The 17,850-nt window shown below is 48.8% G+C and overlaps 2 protein-coding genes across 9 annotated transcripts in view; both read right to left on the bottom strand.

Annotated features, from left to right (window-relative positions):
• Positions 1–263: 263 nt before the first annotated feature.
• MRPS24 (mitochondrial ribosomal protein S24) lies at positions 264–3,693 on the bottom strand. Its single transcript, XM_054494498.2, has 4 exons — positions 3,158–3,693; positions 3,009–3,077; positions 2,664–2,775; positions 264–688 (listed from the first exon to the last, which is right to left on the bottom strand). Exons 1-4 carry the CDS (start codon positions 3,194–3,196, stop codon positions 405–407), a joined length of 504 nt encoding a protein of 167 aa, XP_054350473.1. The 5' UTR covers positions 3,197–3,693; the 3' UTR covers positions 264–404.
• Positions 3,694–9,588: 5,895 nt separating this feature from the next.
• Positions 9,589–17,850, bottom strand: part of URGCP (upregulator of cell proliferation) — a 50,222-nt gene continuing 41,960 nt past the window's right edge. For all 8 annotated transcript variants that reach the window (XM_054494487.2, XM_054494484.2, XM_054494483.2 and 5 more), the window contains 3 exons: positions 15,567–15,617; positions 15,319–15,357; positions 9,589–12,936 (listed from right to left, as the gene is read on the bottom strand). In XM_054494487.2, coding sequence (XP_054350462.1) covers positions 10,343–12,936; positions 15,319–15,357; positions 15,567–15,600 — 2,667 coding nt within the window. In that variant the 5' untranslated portion in view covers positions 15,601–15,617 and the 3' untranslated portion in view covers positions 9,589–10,342. The remainder of the gene's footprint in view (positions 12,937–15,318; positions 15,358–15,566; positions 15,618–17,850) is intronic.

The following is a 17,850-nucleotide window of genomic DNA, read 5'->3' as shown; positions in this document are numbered from 1 at the left end:
GGGATTACAGGAGTGAGCCACCACGCCCGGTCTGTTTTGATTCTTAAAAAGTAACACTGAATGGGTTTTTCCATCTTGAGAAAAAACAAAGAACTTTAGGTAAAGTGCTTGACAGAGTGATTGATTGGCACAGATACTCACCAAACTGTAGCTATGAATTAAACTTCAAACAACTGGCATCAGTCTTCCTGCAAACCCTGGAGCATCGTCAAAGAAACGCTACTCTAGTTCCCTCATCCAAGAGTAAAAACAGAGAGGCAAGACAAGATAGAAGGTCTTTATTCAATAGCAGCTGAGAGACCATGCCTCAGTCCTCTGAGGGGATGCGTTTCCCCCACATACCATTCCTTTCTCACGTTTCCATTCTCTGCAGGCTACAGCTTGATGGAAAAAAGGGGATTGTTCTAGAGGTACTTATACACAACCTTTGAGGGCACAGTTTGGAGGTGGAGTCGCACAGGACATTTGTAAAAGTAGGACAGCAAAGTTTCACTGTAGCCCACGAGGAAGTAGTACTTGTGTGGAGACAACTGCCTCAGGACCAGGGCACAGATCTCCAACTGGTTACCACGGCGCTTTAAAACCAGCTGGTCAGCCAGGCAGCCTGGGAAGGTACCCCACATGAACTTGCGAAGGAAAACATCCTCCACCGTTCGCTCTGCGGCATGGTCCTCTCCATCCAGGTTACCTGAAGAGGGAAGGGCATAACAGAAGAATCAGCCTCATTGCTCCAGGGCCCTGCCATAACTCCAGAGTCAACATCCAAAAGCGCTGAGCACAATCCCATCCTTCACCCCCAGCCTCTTCTCTTTTCTTCTTCTAATGGAATAAGAAAAATAACACTTTAAAGTTCAAAGTATGTTATGTCATTAATTCCCAAGCCAATTCAGTTTAGTAGGTATTATCATTATCCTTATTTTACAAAAAGGAAGATGGAGGCCTGAGTCAGGGTACAAAACTCAGATGACGCCACCACATCTAGCCCCTTTCCTGCTTTCTTGGCTGCCTTATAAAAACACTGGTCATCCCATGGGCCAGAAAGATGAGGCTACCAGCTATTTTTGAGATTAGGGACATGAGTCCTCTCATGAGCTAGGCCCAGGGCTTCCACGAGTGGGTTCCTCAGTGTGAACCCTGGATCCCCTGCAGCCCTTACAATGTCCATTAAGAGTCTGCACACCTACATCCAAACCTCAGACCAGAACCTGAAAGAGTGGGAGATAAGCATCTCTCTTTTTTTTTTTTTTTTTTTGAGATGGAGTCTCACTCTGTCGCCCAGGCTGGAGTGCAGTGGCATGATCTTGGCTTACTGCAACCTCCGCCTCTTGGGTTCAAACAATTCTCTGCCTCAGCCTCCTGAATAGCTGGGATTGCAGGCGCCCGCCACTACGCCCAGCTAATTTTTTTGTATTTTTAGTAGAGATGGGGTTTCACCATCTTGGCCAGGTTGGTATGGAACTCCTGACCTCGGGATCCACCCTCCTCGGCCTCACAAAGTGCTGGGATTACAGGCGTGAGCCACCGCGCCAGGCAAGCATCTGTGTTTTAAGTAAGTTCTCTAGATGCATCTCAAACATCCAAGAACCTCTGTACTAAACAAAGCACAGTTAGTTATCAATTGTTCACAATAGTTATATTCTATAAAGTCACTGCCAACACTGAGTTAGTGAATACTGAACCATTGCTCCTAGGGGAAATACAGGGTTAGATTCCTTCCAGCCTCTGGGCACCATATTTTTGTTAACAAATCAATACATAACCTAGTTTCCTTTGTGTTTCTATTTAAAGACACCTTGTTTAATACATATGGTAGATTCATTAACATTGAATTCAGGGCCAAGAGCAACTCATGACTGAAGAAAGATTCTCTAATACATGTATGTTCTCCCTAAGGCACGTCACAGTCTTCTCCCCCTTAGAACACTAGATAGCACTTCAGCATTGCAAGGCCATTTTAAACAGCAAAATCACTAACAAAAAGTACAAAAATGCAAATTAAAAAAAGATTCTAGACCATAAAAAGGACATCTTTTACAGTATGAGAGCTGAAACTAGGCAGAGCCTTGTCGACCTCAGCTCGGGACATGCACCTGGGGTGACAGCTCTACCCACATCTCAGAGTGACCTTGAGAGTGCCCAGAGTGTTGATTTGGGGCTTACAAATAAATTTCAGTGAGCAGAAGAATCTGAAAATATGGAATTCATGAATAATGAGGGTTGTCTGTATATATTTACAGAGAAAAATTTGTGCTTCAGTGGAAAACTGCATTCCTTAGAGCACACTCTTCAGGGTTATCAGATTCTGCAACGGTTTCACTCCTTTCCTTGACTCTGAGCTATTTTACAGCTCTGTAAATTACAGATAACTGATAGGAATGCAAAATAATTCTTGTCTGTAGACATGCAAATAATTTCTGTTCAATGGAGGATCAATTGAGTCCCTGCCTGCCATGGAAAAAGTCAGTTTTGCATCCATCTTCAAATTTGTTTCAACATCCTGATCTATATATGTCTCTGCTTTTTTATGTCTCCCTTGAGTTGGTTTCATAGATTTCTGACCCTGGCATTATTTCCTGGGTTAAAGAAAACCTGTGACACGTGCTCATTTTGTTTACATGACAATCGGATTGAGTGCTCCTTTTGGAGGCCTGGGGTCCCCTCACCTGTGTGCAGCGACAGCCAGCCTTTACGGTGGGCGATGTAGTGCGGCGCGTGTGCCTCCTCGTAGGTCACCGGCTTGTCCCCCTTGCTTACGCGTACTCGGCCCGCCTGGTTCTAGGAGCAAAAGGGGCCGTGACTCCACGAGACCCCCGATCCAGACCCCTACCTCGCGCTATGTCCCCCCAGTCAGCTGGCACTGTTCCCCGGCCCCAACCCCCTGATCCCTAAGCCCCGACCCTAGCCCCGCCTCGGACCCCAGCGACACGCCCCCTTCAGCCCGACGGCTTCCCGGACCCCCCGGGCCCCCGGGCCCCCGGCCCCCAGGCCCCTGCCCCGGCGTTGCTCACCTTGGCGCAGACCGTGGAGGTGTGCAGGGCGCGCCAAGCGCAAGGCAGCTCTCGGCTCCAGGACAGCACCTGTGGAGGAAGGGCGCGTGAGGCGGAAACTAGGGACCCCACCTCCGACTCGCAGGGACCTGCCGAGTCGCCCCACTCACCCGTGGCCCCAGCAACCCGCTGCACACGGAGGCCGCCATCTTGGGCCAAGCGGAGCGCGGGACGTACCACAGCGCGCTGAGGGGTGGGGACGGCCGCGGACGAGACCAAGTCGGAGCTCGTACTCTGGCGGGGGCGGGGCAGCGCCTCTGCGGGACCGGGCCGCGGTATGCTCCCGCCTTCCCCGGAGCCCTGTGAATGCTCAGCCTTGTGAATGCTTATCCCCGGCTGTTCGCTCTGCCGCGGTTGCTGCTTGCATAGGGTTTCAGATCCGGAAATTTGAGGACGCGAAACGTGAGATTTCCTCTTCAACAACCTCACGCTAGTACGGGTGATGGGTGTGCGGCTCACCGGAGCCCGCTCTGCCCAACCTGCACCCTCGGGGCTCGAAGAGGAGCCAAGCGTTTCCCCAGGTCCTAGTTATGCCTCCAAATAATATTCGTAAAAAAAAAAAAAAACAGAAAAACCCTCCAGACTTTTATCCACAAATAAAGAAGAAACATATTTTGGTTAAAACGTCACCCAGTTCTTCAAGGATGACTTACGCAGTTATGCAAGAATGGGTTTGCCACATGTGACCACATTGGTGACTGGCCCCTGAGGAAGGAAAATTTTAAGTACGGGGAAAGGGTCGGAGGGCAAGGAAATTCATGAGAATATCGCAGGGCCTGTAATGCTGAAACCAGTGCGTCGCCACTATTATTGGTATCCAGTAATTATTAATGTCAAACGGAAAAATAGCAACGCGGGATATTTTATTTTAGAAGTCACCACGGTCACGGAAAAAGCACGGGCTCTGGAGTCGGACCCATGTATAACAATCTTTGCGCAGTTTAGACTCAGTTCTATTATCTATAAAATGGGCCTTAATAATAGTACTACCTTACAGAGCTATTAGGATCAAGAGAATATTTAATAAATGATGGGTTGTGTTTGGTTGAGTGATGTGAAATTGCCAATATTTTGGCCGTTCTCGGTCTACATCATTCCCCTTAATGGTACAGTACTTGCATACTGCTGCGGTTTCCTGTCAGGGGGAGGACTGGATTATGATCCATGGGAAGGGGAAATGGAAGACCACAGTGAGGAGAGGGAGAGAGGGACCAAGACACAAGTCTCTTGACTTCAGTCCAGTCCATGTCCCATGACCAAGATCCCTCTGATTACATGAAGGTGGGTTCTCAAAAAACCCGTAATAAAAGGACAAGGTCTTCCGTGTCCATTTCACCAGAAATGTTTTATTCTTGCTTTTTAGAAACTGCGGCCCCCAACTGTTATGCATATTGAATAAAGAGACAGAACAGGGATGAGGTGCCCTCCAATCCATACTTTGCAAATGTAAGAACTTTCAACATTTCCTAAGAAATCCTTTTCAACTGACAATTATTTTTTAAAGTTTTCATAATGTTCAATAATTTTATAATTGTTGTTTCATTAATTTGCTCCAAGGTGGTGAGGAACATGGGATCTGGCATCTGAATTGCCTGAGTCCAAATCCTGGACCCAGTGCTTCCCGGCTGTGTAATTTGGGCAAGTGACTGAACCTCCTGAGCCTTGGTTTCTCTCATCTGTAAACTGGGGACAATAATGGTGGTTGTGAAAAGTACAGTGTGATGTGCCTGGCAGAGGGAGAGAGCAGTTGTGGGTTTTGTTGTTGTTTTTAACGAGTCCTTGATAGCCACATATCCCGTTAGGGAGATGAGCCAGCTATTGAGGGTTCTGTGAGAACTCATAGCAACACCACCCTAATCAGAGGAAAGGGGAAGGAGAAAGGGAAACAAGCTCCTTGGGCTGATCAGAGGCAGAGGTGGCAATGGCACAACACCTGTTGGGGCCCAAGGTGGGCAGGGGCCGCATCACAAAGGCTGTGGTTGGGAATCAAGTTTAGCCCATAAAGCAGTAGGCAATCAAATGATCAAATTTACGCTTTCCTCTATTCAAGCCATTCTCCCTTATGCCTGAGGTCTCTCTCTGGAATTCCAAACCAATCTAGATCTTTCCAAGCATCACAATGGCCATTTCAGTGGCAGACATTTCTGGGGTTCAAATATCTTGTTATCTATCCTTTATTAGCTTTGTTTATACTGTGATTGGGGGAAAGGGGTCATGTCGGTCTTTACATGATTAAAATTACTTAAAATGACTTTTATACATCAGTATGAATGTTATATGTTTTAAATAATCAGCAGAAAAATCTGACTGGGGATGTTTTATTTTTCTGTAACTTCCATTTGTTGTTGTTTTGATGCACTTTCCTTCTCCTATTAATTCCATAAAGGAGGCAGTATTTCCAGGCTTCACAGAGCAGAAGATGGAGGCTCACAGACTCACCTGAGGTTACAGAAGCAGTAAATGGTAGCAGGCCTTTTTGCTCCAAAGCATGTGCTCTTTCAGTATCACTTCCTGGGGGTGAGGGTTCAGACCATGTTAGGATCAGGGAATGGCCTGGGTTTCTGTGGCTTGCTGCAGACAGCTCCCAAGTGGCCCTCAAGGACTGCCTGGACATGGAAAGGCCAGGAGCATATGACCCCATGTGAAAGACCCATCTGCACCCTTCCTGGAGCCTAATGCAGAGACAGGGATGTAAAACTGCTTTTTCTCTGACGTGAGCCTTTGTTCTGTACATGATAATCAAGAACCAGAAATTGCTCCTATGCTCTCAAAGCAGTGATTCGCAATTGCATGACAGAGCCCCCTGGGTTCCACACCACCTCTGTGGGGAGAGGGCAGGCACTCACACTTTTAAAATGTCCCTTAGGTGATTTCAATTTGCAGTCGGGGCTGAGAACCGGTGTCCTGAACTCTCTCAGTTTATTTGGGAGACTCCCAAAATGTGTATTTGCAGAGCCCCCTTTTGGGGAGAGTGCTGTTGGATGCTCCTGGAAGATTATGGCAGCTCTCTAAGGAACGTAGCCATAGTCCACGCCTACCACTCTTGGTCACAAGGGCAGAAGAAGGGAGGAGGGGTCTGCTGGGAGGTCAGGACTTCTTTGAGATGATCTGTCCAGTTGGGTGCAGCACAGCCACCATGGGCTCACCCAGAGTGCTCAGGGGATACAGCACTGGCTGGGCCATGGAGAGACGCTGTGTAAAAGGGAGCTGTCAGCCCCCTTGTACTTCCAGAACCTGAAGAGTTTCAGAATCCAGCCTGGGGGCAGTGGGGTGACATTTCCCTTCCTGTTGGCTGGAGGGTGAGCCGGTATCACTCCACTCATGGTGGTTCTCTTTACAGCTGACTTATCCTAACTCAGAACTGCTGACACTTTACACTTTGTAAACCTATGTTTTTTACATTATTCCTTGTGATTCTTTTTTTCCTAATAACTCGTTCACCAGGAAAAATCCCAGAGGCTCTCAGCTCTATTCTGAGAAATAGGTCAAACAACTGAAACCCTACGAGTAAAGCAGAGAGGCGTGTCAAACCAGATTGCCAAGACAGCTCAGTCGTTTTCCCTGTGAGCTCCTGCTCCATCCCCCTACCTCCGTTCTCCTTCTGTTGAGGCACAAGGGCTGGGTTTGGTGGGTGAGGTCCCCAGCTATAATTACTGACGTCAGCTCTGCAGTCCCAAGGAATCCACTCTCCTGTTATCAGAGCTGTGGGCAATTAGAAATGCCCAGTGCCACACCAGAACCCTGGGCTAAAAGTCAGAACCGGAAGAAGCCAAACTGGTGCTTGGGATAGAGGGGGGGCGGACTCAAGAAAGAGAAGACTGAGGGATGGGCTCATGAGCTCCAGCCCCTGAGACTGCCACTCCCTGGCTCCCAGAAACTGCTAGATCTAGATATAATGGGCTCAGATGAGGAGACAATGAAAATGTGCTAAGGACCAAGAGGGGCACAGAAAGGCCCCTGAACCCTTGGGTGGGCACGAATGGAGGTGCGAATGGCACCAGAGGCTGTTCTGAGAGATGTGCCCGCCAGTCAGCCAGGGCCAGAGACAGGCAGAAGGGGCCCCCAGGCAGACAGCAGCATGGAAGAAGCCATGGCCTCCAAAGTGTGTATGTGGCGGGGCGAGGGTGTGGTTGACGAAATGACAGGAGACCAGGACCAAGGTCATCTTGGCTCTTGTACAGCCCTGACTCATCAGTGCTCATAAAGCTGCAATCTGGTGAAATTTTGTTGGAGTCTTAGAAGAAATCAGGATAGGTTTATGGCCAAATCATTTTATTAGTGACTCAGAAAGAGTATTTTCCCTTTTACTGGGCTAATACACCACACCTGAGGAGTTGGGGTAGCTACCAGATGAGGTTTATATTGTATAAACTGCACACCACCACCAGTTCTGCTAGGTGCTGTTTCAGTAAATTAAGATAATATCGATGAGAAGATGCTGTTTTACATACCATTAAGAAGGAAAACTGGCTGCAAATTATCTTAAGGTACCATTGATTGATTAAAAGATGAATCCTGATCTGACATGTTAAAATGTTTGAGACTGATGCAGAAGGCAGTTTCCTCTCCACAAACCTCATGGGTGTGCAGAATGGTGTAGACACAGAGATGGATGCCTCACTTATCTCACGCACAGACTGGCTTTTCCACCACGGGGCAGGCACTGTGTAAGCACCTTCCATTCCTACACAGGTGCTAGTAGGGGGAACTAAGGCTTGGAGAAGCCAAGTAACTTTGCTAAGGGTCATATAATTAGTAGGAAGTAAGGCTGAGGTTCAAAACCAGGCTGGACATCCAACATGCTGAAGCAAGCTACACCTCATCTCACAAGAGAGGTGAAGACACGCTTGTTCCTTGTCCCAAGCACTCTTCAGGCCCATTTCCAAGATGGTACTTGCTTGGTTTGACATTTTGATCAAACAGGACCCCTTGTGAGCACACGGCCATACTCTGGTGAGCAGCCTGCTGCCCTGTCCACCTTTCTGGGTGGCTCTCTCTCTACTAAGCTTGGCTCCAAGGACATGACTGTCCAGTAGCCCCATGGCAAGTTCTGGGGCTTCTCAGAGTGAGCATTTCATTCTCAGAGTGAGCTCAAGGTGAGCATTTTGAGCTCCAGATATGAAAGGGAAGTCCTGGGTGCTGTGTTCATTGGAATCCTAAGAGCAGCACTGACTGGAGGGCTAAAGGCAAGGCCCATCCACAGTTCACAGACTTGAAACATCAACCCTTCAAAAAGGGTGGGAGGAGGCTGGGTGCGGTGGCTCACTCCTGTAATCCCAGCACTTTGGGAGGCTGAGGCAGGCGGATCACTTGAGGCCAGGAGTTCGAGACCAGCCTGGCCAACGTGGTGAAACCCTGTCTGTACTAAAAATACAAAAATTATTTGTATTTTTGTGATGGTGGGCGCCTGTAGTCCCAGCTACTTGGGAGGATGAGAATCACTGGAACCCAGGAGGTGGAGGTTGCAGTGAGATCACGCAACTGCACTCCAGCCCAGGCAACAGAGCAGGAAAATGAAAAAAGGGAAAGGTTTTCCTAAACTTATTACCAAGAGACCAGGTTTGCAGAGAACCAGGCTCCTGGAACGCAGGAGGCAACAGTTTGGATGTCCCGGGAGCAGCAGGTGGAGCATCTGGGGAATCCAGAAACCCACAGCAGGTAGGCTGCCAGGCATCTCCAGAAGAGGGACCAGGAAGCCTTTTGTTCAAGAAAGGATTCCAGTCTAGAAGGCTGGTGAGCTCCTGAGAGCTAAAGGCTCCCTTGCTGTGTCTAGTGAAAGGAGGACAAGAAACATGGTAGGAGCTCTTGGGGAAGGGCCTTGTTTCTCTGAAGTCAAGAAACACAAAGAGAAAGAGGCTCCAAGGTCTAAGCAAGGCCCAGAGATCAAGCAGAGCTTCCTAGAGCTGGTGAAAGGGCTCAGGTGGGGTTCTGAGGCCCAGTGAGGTGACACTGGCCTCTGGGAAGGGCCAGCACAGGCAAGGACTCCAGCGGGAGAACTGACAGGGCAGAAGTCCCAAGTCCTTGGCCAAGCCTCTGGTTCGAATGGTGGCAAGTGGGCTGTGGATGAGGTCGGGGAGGATGTCAGAGGAGGCGCTGGCACTGACATGGCTGCCCAGGGGTGAGCCCAGAAGCCATGGGAGTCTGGAGAGGATGAGAGGAAGAGATGCAGGGCTGGGCGTGACAGCACCACCCTTCATCCGCTCCAGCTCTGCCCATCCAGGTGTGAACTCTGGGGCAGGGGATTACCTGCTCTAGGCTTCCTTTTCCTCAACTGTGAAATGGGGTGACAGTGGAAAGACCTCAGAGTTACTGTGAAGGTATTTAGTTTTAATCCCCAGTAACAGCCTGAAGAATGGCTCCTGCCTTAAAGAGAGGGAACAGGATGGCTTTTTTAAGTGGCACATCTCTGTGCTATCTACCATTCCAGATACTGCCTGTACCGTACCCCCTCCTCAGACAGATGCTGCTATCCTCTTTGAGAAACAGGAGAATTAAGGCACAGAGAGGCAGAACCTGCCCATTACTATCACTTGTGCATTCATTCATTCAACAGACATTTATTAAGCGTCTACAATGTGCCAGGCCCTGGGGACACAGAGCTGGAGAATGTACAGTCCCTGCCCTCAAGGAGCTCAGTCTGGGGGACAGATATGTAAACACATGAGTTACAACGCGCTGCGTGAAGTGTGTGGCAGAGGTATAACAAAGTGCTGTGGGGGCACAACAGAGCGACCAATGAACTCTTCCTGGGCAGGGGTCAGGGAAGCCTTCACAGATCAGTCAATAAATATGGTGCCATGGGAGTGCCTTGCACACCACGGGCACTCACATCTCGAATGCTGGTCCACTGGAGGCCCTTGGGTTGGGCGGGAGCAAGGCCTACTTCTGCTTCCTCAGGACAACTTCCCCATCTCTGTCCTGGGACCACCTGCCGGCCTGGGCCTGCAGTGACTGAGGACGCTGCTCCCACTCCAGGGGCCAGTGACAGAGAGCAGCTATACAGAGGGCCCACCCCGCAGGATCCTTGACAGGAGCTGAGACAGAACAAACTGCTGCTTGTCTCCCTACCCTGGGGGCTGTGATATTCCTGGTAACATCTCTGAGCTGGTCTGTGAGGTCACTTCCTCTCTTAACACTGTTGAGGAGACTCCAAACCCTCTGTCTTTTGCTTGTCTTCTCATGTCGATTGGGCACCAGCCATTCTCAGGCACCAGGGCACAGCCCCACACGGGTGCCCCATCAGACAGGGCTGCCCACAGCAGCCTCCTACACCTGAACTGGGTTTCTCTGCACACTCACAGCCGTCTCACCAGCTCAATGAGCTGCTGGATGTTTTTGTTTTGGTTCGACAGGCCGTTCCTGATGTTTTCGAGTAGGCATCTCTTCAATTCAAATATGGCTTCGCTGTAGGCCAAGCTCACTGCCGCCATGGGAGGTGCTCCGTGCCACAGGCCAGGGATGTGCCAGATGTGCTGCTTCTCAGGGTCGCAGAAGGCCAGGCCTGCCAGTGCCCGGAAGCCGTCGCCCTGTTTCTCCATCTGGGCTGCAGCCCTGCTCAGGTCACCAGGTGGATCTAGGAGCTGTCTCTTGTCTCTGGGCCTGGGGCCGGGAACAGATACATCATGAAGGTTCTGGTATACAAACTGGTAGTTGGGCATGTGCCCCGTTTTTTCTAACCTCAGAAATGCATGCAGAATAGCTGCTGGAATGTCCTTGGTTTCAGCTAGGCTGATCACGGTGACATTGCTCAGTCCCATGAGCAGAGTGGCCAAGGAAGCCTCCAGCTCAAACCTGTCCCCAGCTGACGTCAAGGCCCCACCTATCAAGCCCCCGGAGTCTATCACCAGGATGTGGTCACAGCCCAGGTCCTGGCTGAAGCCCTCGGCCACTGTGATGAGCTGCATGAAGGCCCCTCGAGGACTGCAGCTCTTCCCTGTGGCAAACCGCAGCCCAAACATAGTGTTGAGGAGTGTAGACTTGCCCGTGCCTGGCACCCCGACGGTTGACAGAACCACCAGCCTTGACCGTCTCTCCAGTCGGACGTGCAGCTCCTTCAGGAGCCCCGTGACCCAGCGGACGGGCATGCTCAGGGTGCTCCCATCGATTAGCTCCAGAGGCAGCCCTGTCAGCAGCAGCTCCGAGGCCAAGCCTGGGAAGTGGGCAAAACGCCTCTGGCCTGCCGGCAGCCTCCCCGCCTCCACAAGACAGCTCTCGGCCTCATAAAACTGTCCCATCTCCCGCAAGAAGTGTTCCACCCCTAGGGGCTCAGGCCAGAGTGGCTCCCCCAAGTCTGTGGTGCCCCCGTGCTTTGGTCTCAGGGTGAGAAGTGTCTCCGGAGGCTGTCTCAGTCGCAGCTGGGCCACCCGTGCCAGGCCCCACTCCATCCACCTCAGGAAGTACTGCTTCTCACTCAAGGAGGGGCTGCTGATCCCCGAGATGAACTCCTGCACCCCCAAGGAGGGATCGTGGCCATTCTGCTGCATTCGAAGTTCTAGCAGCCGCCGCCTCAGCTCAGCCCTGTGCTTCTCAGGGGGGTCCACGGCCCACTGGAGCTGGCAGAACTCCTTCTCCACTTGGGCTGCCTTTCTCCAGGGGTCCCCCTGCAGCCTCAGCTCGTCCCTTCTGTAGGCATCCGAGTCTTTGATTTTCCTGGTAATCCTCTCCATCCGGTCTTTCGCTTTCTGACACTCCTCACAGTCCTCGTCGACCTTTAGGCCCAGCTTGCGGGCTGCGTGCGCCATGTCCTCCACAGATACCCGCCTGCAGGGTGCCCGCAGCACATTCCCAACAATGGCCCGGATCCTCTTCACGAAGCTGTCGCTGTCAGTGCTGCTGACCTTTACCAGGACATGCGAGTGGTCTATTTTCAGCACAGGAATTAACTTATTCAGAAATCTCAGGTTTGTGTTGCGCTTCCCACGGTAGGGACTCAGGATGAAGTAGTATTTTGTGGTTGACTCCTTCATGGAGTACAGCAATTTGTATTCCTTCTTACTGATATTGTCAGTCAATATAAACACAGCGGAGGAGATTTCTGTCAAGAGCTTAAACTGCAGCCAGTGAGACCCGATGTCACCTCTCAGGTTCAGAAAGGCCACAGGTTCTGGGAAAATGTCCAAGTCCTCCCTTCCGCTGGGAAAAAACCAGGAAATTTCTACCAACCCATCCGAAATCTCCCGGGCATTGGTGCCCAAGTTGAGGTCCCGATGCCAGAAGCAGTCCCACTGCCTGTGGCCCGGGCTGAGGACGGCGTTGAGAAGCTGGGACTTGGAGTTGCTACTGACGTCCATGCGCACGAAGGCGAAGGCGGGCACCCTGGATAAGACCACGCTGTCTTCCCGGAAGCTCCCCACGCCCCTTGGGGGCTGGGACCACCATGTCCTCATGATGCCCCGCATGGCCCACAGCAGAAATGTATGGTAGTGGTTCTCCGAGTCAGGCAACACGAGCGGGAGTGCAAACTGGCAGAGGGCCATTTTCAACGCTATTTCTTGTTGCAGGAAACTGTCTGAGGAGAGCAGCAGGGCACAGAGAAGGTCCAAGGGGTTCACTGGCGTATCAGGGGTGGGCAGCTCAGAAAACGAATAAATGTCGGCAGCAAGGTCATCAGCTGGGTCCCAGTAGATGATCTCCTCTTCCATCTGGCTCTCCTTCTCCACAGGCCTGGCATCTGGAAGCACGTCCAGCACCATGGTGGTATTCCTGGCATCAGCATTGAGGGCCTGCAGCTTCCTGAGGAAATTCCAGGGCAAGTCTTTGGGAACCTGAGGGGCCCAGTTCTTCATACTGTCAAAACTGATCTGCAGAGAGTCCTGGAGGCTGAGCTTCTGGACCTGGTACGTCTCTAGGCCCAAAAGTGACAGCATTTCTTGAAGCCTGCTTCTCTCCACTGTGGAAAGAAATGAAGACATAAGTGCTCACCCTGTGTTTCTAAGCTAGGGGCCAGGGAAGAGCTGGTGAGGGAGAGCCCAGCAGGATGGGGAGAGTGACGACCCCGTTGAGAGAGCAGGGAACAGGCACAGGAGGCTCAGGGTGTGCTCAAGGCTGACCTGAGATCAAGGCAGGGCTGGAACCCTGACATCAAGGTACAATAGGTACCAACCTAACCACAGACATATGTGACATTAAACAAAAGAAAGAACAGAAATAGAGAAGCTACATTTAACAACTAGAAGAGTTCTTGCAAAAGCCAGATTTCTGGTCTTTCTAGAAACCTGTAAAATCTAACACTGAGCTCAAAATTAATTGGCTACAGTGAGCAGCACATGACTCCTAGAAGCTGAATGCAGGCCTCATCTCCCCACTGTGTCGCTTCTGTGGGCTACTCAGAGTCACCGGGAAGTTCCCACAGGAGTCATAATCACTGAATCGCTCTCTGGCTTTCTAGTTAATGTTTTTTTTTTCTCTCTAGAAATAAGAGAATATTTTAAAGGAACTAGAAAGAAATTACTAAGCATAAAGAGTCAGCAATTATAGCTAAACAACCATTTTGCAAACCTGAAATCAATAATGCAGTTTTTTTTTTTTCCTCTCCCCTTTCTTTTTTTTTTAGACAGGGTCTTACTCTGTTACCCAGGCTGTACTGCAGTGGCATGATTTCAGTTCACTGTAGCCTAAACCTCCTGGGCTCAAGAGATCCTCCCACCTCCGCCTCCCAAGTAGCTGGAACTACTGGTGTGTGCCACCACACCCAGCTCATCCTTGCATTTTTTTGTAGAGATAGGTTTTTGCCATGTTGCCCAGGCTGGTCTCGAACCCAAACTCAAGCAATCCACCTGCCTAGGCCTCTCAAAGTGCTGGGATTACAGGTGTGAGCCATGGTGCCTGGCTTTAATGCAGTTTTTAATTTTAAATGTATTAAAATATTCAGTGCAGACTGTTAGTAAGTGAGCACTTACTTGTGCAGATACTCAAATATCACCCTATACAATATAAAATCTCATAAGCTAGATGCTTGGAACAGTATTGCTACCTCTGAAGATTCCATTCACCATCCCAGGTCTTGGTCCAGCACCTTACTGATGTTCATGCTGCATATAATTAGTTGTCTTAAAATTTGTTGTTGTTGTTTGAGGCAGTGTCTCACTCTGTCACCCAGGCTGGAAGGCAGTGGTGTGATCACAGCTCATTGCAGCCTTGACCTCCCAGGCTCAAGTGATCCACTCATCTCAGGTTCTGAGGAGCTGGGACTACAGGTGCACAAGACGCTTGGCTAGTTTTTGTATGTTTTGTAGAGACGGGATTTTGCCATATTGCTCAGGCTGGTCTTGAACTCTCTGGCTCAAGTGATCTGCCTGCCTCAGCCTCCCAAAGTGCTGGGAGTGAGGCACCGCGCTGAGTCACTTTAAATGTTAATGCATGAAACAAATACAAATTCCACTGCCCTGCAGCATTTTTTCCAGTTCCTTTCTCGAGAGAGGAAGCAACGTGTGTGATGCTACTTTGATGCTTAGATAAACCATGAAAGGAAACACTGGGTGACCCAGCCCTCTGCCTGTTTCCCAAGAAGGTCAAGTGATGGATTCAAGACCACTTCCCATACGACCAGCAGGTCTCACGGTGCTGGACACTCTGCTCAGAGAGTTCCACAGGCATTCTGGCCACAGGACTGCCCCACAGAACATTAGGGTACCTATGAACTTGTTACAAAAACAAAAGAACTACATGGGAAGAGTCACACTGTGCCAAAATAGGTGTTACTCAGGTTTCCTAGCTTTGCCTGAATGAAACTAGGAACATTGTTCTTCTTGTCTAGACATAGAATAACTTTTTATTTTTTAAGTAGCATGGTAGTAAAAGGCAATGGGGAAAAGACAAACAAAACACTCCTGCCCAGTGTGTGGCCCTTGGCAGGTTGTTTGGAAGCTCTGGGCCCAGTATCCTGATCTGCAAATGAAGGCGTTGGACCAGATAAATCATTTTCAAACTGGGCTGTACATTAGAATCAATCACTTCAGGAACTTGTTAAAAAATGAAACATCTCTGGGTTTCACCTCCAAACATGCTAACTTATTACAGGCAGTGAGTATGTTGGGTGGTGGGAGGGGGGGCCTGGTTACTCTATGTGGGTAGCAAGCTTCCCAGAGTTTCTTTTTTTTTTTAGCAATATCGTTAACAATGTATAAAGGGTTAATGAAGTAGGGCATCCTAAACCTGAGTGCTCTGCCTCCCCAGGTGGAACTGCCGGCCTAGATGTCAGGTGTTGGAACTGCCGGCCTAGATGATAACCCCCTTTCATAGAACAGAGAGAAAAGGCAGAGAAAATGCTTACCTGTTGGAAAATCATTGTCCTGAGCCTCATTCGTACCATCTATGGAAAAAGCAATGGAAAATGAAGTGTGAATCAAATAATGCACCCTTGGCTGACACAAATTAATTGAAGCTAAACCTAGAACCCTTCTTTCTCACCAAGATGGCAACTTCTCCCAATTGTTCTAAATATAAAATCCCGGTTACCTGTCACTTTACCCACTCCCCCTCTCCCCAGTCCAATCTGTTGCCAAATCCTGTAGTTTCTACCTCCATAACGGAACTCGCAATCATCTCCTTCCATTTCTCTCCATTCCAAATCTAGAAGAAAAAAGAAACCAAATACATTTAGTTTCATCAGCAAGTTAGAACCTTTCTGTCAAAAATTTCAAGTGCTCATGCCTGTAACCCCAGCACTTTAGGAGGCGGAACAGGAGGAGTGCTTGAGTCCAGGAGTTTGAGACCAGCCTGGGCAACAAAGCAAGACCCTGTGTCTACAAAGACTTTTTTAAAAAAATTAGGCCAGGCATGGTGGCTCATATGCCTGTAATCCCAGCACTTTGGGAGCCCAAGGCAGGAAAATCACTTGAGGTCAGGAGTTTGAGACCAGCCAGCCTGGCCAACATGGCGAAAAACCATCTCTACTAAAAATACAAAAATTAGCTGGGCGTGGTGGCGCATGCCTGTAATTCCAGCTTGGAATTACTTGGGAGGCTGAGACAAAAGAATTGCTTGAACCCTGGAGGCGGGGGTTGCAGTGAGCTGAGATCATGCCACTGCACTCCAGCCTGGGCGACAGAGTGAGGTTATCTCAAAAACAAACGAACAAACAAAAATTAGCTGGGCATGATGCCACGAGCCTGTGGTCCCAGCTGAGGCAGGAAGATTACTTGAGCCTGGGAGGTCAAGGCTGCAGTGAGCTGTGATTGCACCACTGCATTCCAGCCTGGGCATCAGAGCAAGACCCTGTCTCAAAAAGAAAAAAACACCAAACAACAACAAAAAATGTCAAGTGACAATATGGTGGCTGATGTTTTAGTGCTATTATTGGTTTCAGTTTTTCCTATGTAAATGTAATGTTTTACCAGCAAAAAATACATCAAAGGTAGTAATAGCTACACACAAGACACAGATTTGCTCTAGGATATATCTTTATAGAATTTTCTAAACTTTGGGAAAATAAAACATGAATAACCATAAAACTTACATAGATTAACCTTTGATTTTAGAAACTATTTAAAATGTAAGTTGACAGAAATTCCTTGACTATTTAAAAATTCAGCACCTATCAATGTTATTTTTATTCCAGCATAAGGAATTTTTGTAATCACTTAAAATTAAAATGTACATCAGAGCACAAATACACAGAGGTGAGGTGCGGGGGGAGGGACAGTGGGGAAGAGTTGTGACTTACAAGTGAACTGTTATTTGTCCAAAGTCTCCAAACATCATGAAATGTCCATCAACATTAACATCTTAATTACAAAATGTGTTTAATGTAGTGCTAGTCAGATATTTATGTATGAACGAAGACCTAAAACTCTAGATTTGCTTGCAAGCACACAATATAAAGGAACAAACAGGAGGCTTAGGAAGGAGGGAGCAAGACTTCTCAGTGCATGTTTTGACTATTTTGACTTTGATCCAAGAAAAAGTAACACCTAGGTTCCAAAATTTATATATATATATATATATATATATATATATATTTTTTTTTTTTTTTTTTTTTTTGAGATGGAGTCTCGCTGTGTTGCCCAGGCTGGAGTGCAGTGGCACGATCTCAGCTCAGTGCAAGCTCTGCCTCCCGGGTTCACGCCATCCTCCTGCCTCAGCCTCCTGAGTAGCTGGGACTACAGGCGCCTGCCACCACACCCGGCTAATTTTTTTGTATTTTTAGTAGAGACAGGGTTTCACCGTGTTAGCCAGGATGGTCTCAATCTCCTGACCTTGTGATCCGCCTGCCTTGGCCTCACAAAGTGCTGGGATTACAGGTGTGAGCCACCGTGCCTGGCCCCAAAATTTATATTTTTAAGAGCTTATGAATCAAGATTCGGATATTTTCAGATTTATGTTTTCTCATGATTTCCATGTAATCAGGTAGATAAACCTAACATTTCAAACCGTCTTCTTTGATGATATCTCTGGGAGATGGACATGTGAAAAGCAGGAAAGAGAAAAAAAGAAAAAGAAAATGGGGTCCAGGAAGCATGAGAAGATCAGAGAAGGCACAAGATCCACACACATCAACCACAATGCCAAGCAGTCCAAAGATTACATTATTCAAGTGAGGAAAAGCCATCAGAACAAATTTTCCAAGGAACCCAAAATGCCCTAGGAGGACAGAAAATGGTTAGAGAAGAGAATGGGAAAGTCTAAAGATGCCAGAGATAGGGTTAGGGTGGTTCTGAGAGTAGTTTTAAGCTGGAGTCAGGAGTAACCTCCAGACCCAGAGAAAATAGGGCCTTGCTTGGTTAGGGGTGGGAAATAGCTCTGATGTGGATTTAATAGGTAGATAAGGTCAAGGATGCACAAAGTAGCCAAAGACTGAGGGTTA

Source organism: Pongo pygmaeus, chromosome 6 (genome assembly GCF_028885625.2).
Source record: "Pongo pygmaeus isolate AG05252 chromosome 6, NHGRI_mPonPyg2-v2.0_pri, whole genome shotgun sequence".
NCBI lineage: Eukaryota > Metazoa > Chordata > Mammalia > Primates > Hominidae > Pongo > Pongo pygmaeus.
Note: the sequence above shows the minus strand (reverse complement) of the source record. Positions and strands in the feature narration are given on the sequence as shown.

Bases quoted from the DNA above. Each gene is read 5' to 3' on its own strand.
- MRPS24 (XM_054494498.2), bottom strand. From the start codon at position 3,196: ATGGCGGCCTCCGTGTGCAGCGGGTTGCTGGGGCCACGG. The intron at 3,078-3,157 runs GTGAGTGGGGCG...CTTCCTCCACAG, and splicing joins GCGGGTTGCTGGGGCCACGG to GTGCTGTCCTGGAGCCGAGA. The intron at 689-2,663 runs GTGAGGGGACCC...TTCCCTCTTCAG, and splicing joins CTGGCTGTCGCTGCACACAG to GTAACCTGGATGGAGAGGAC.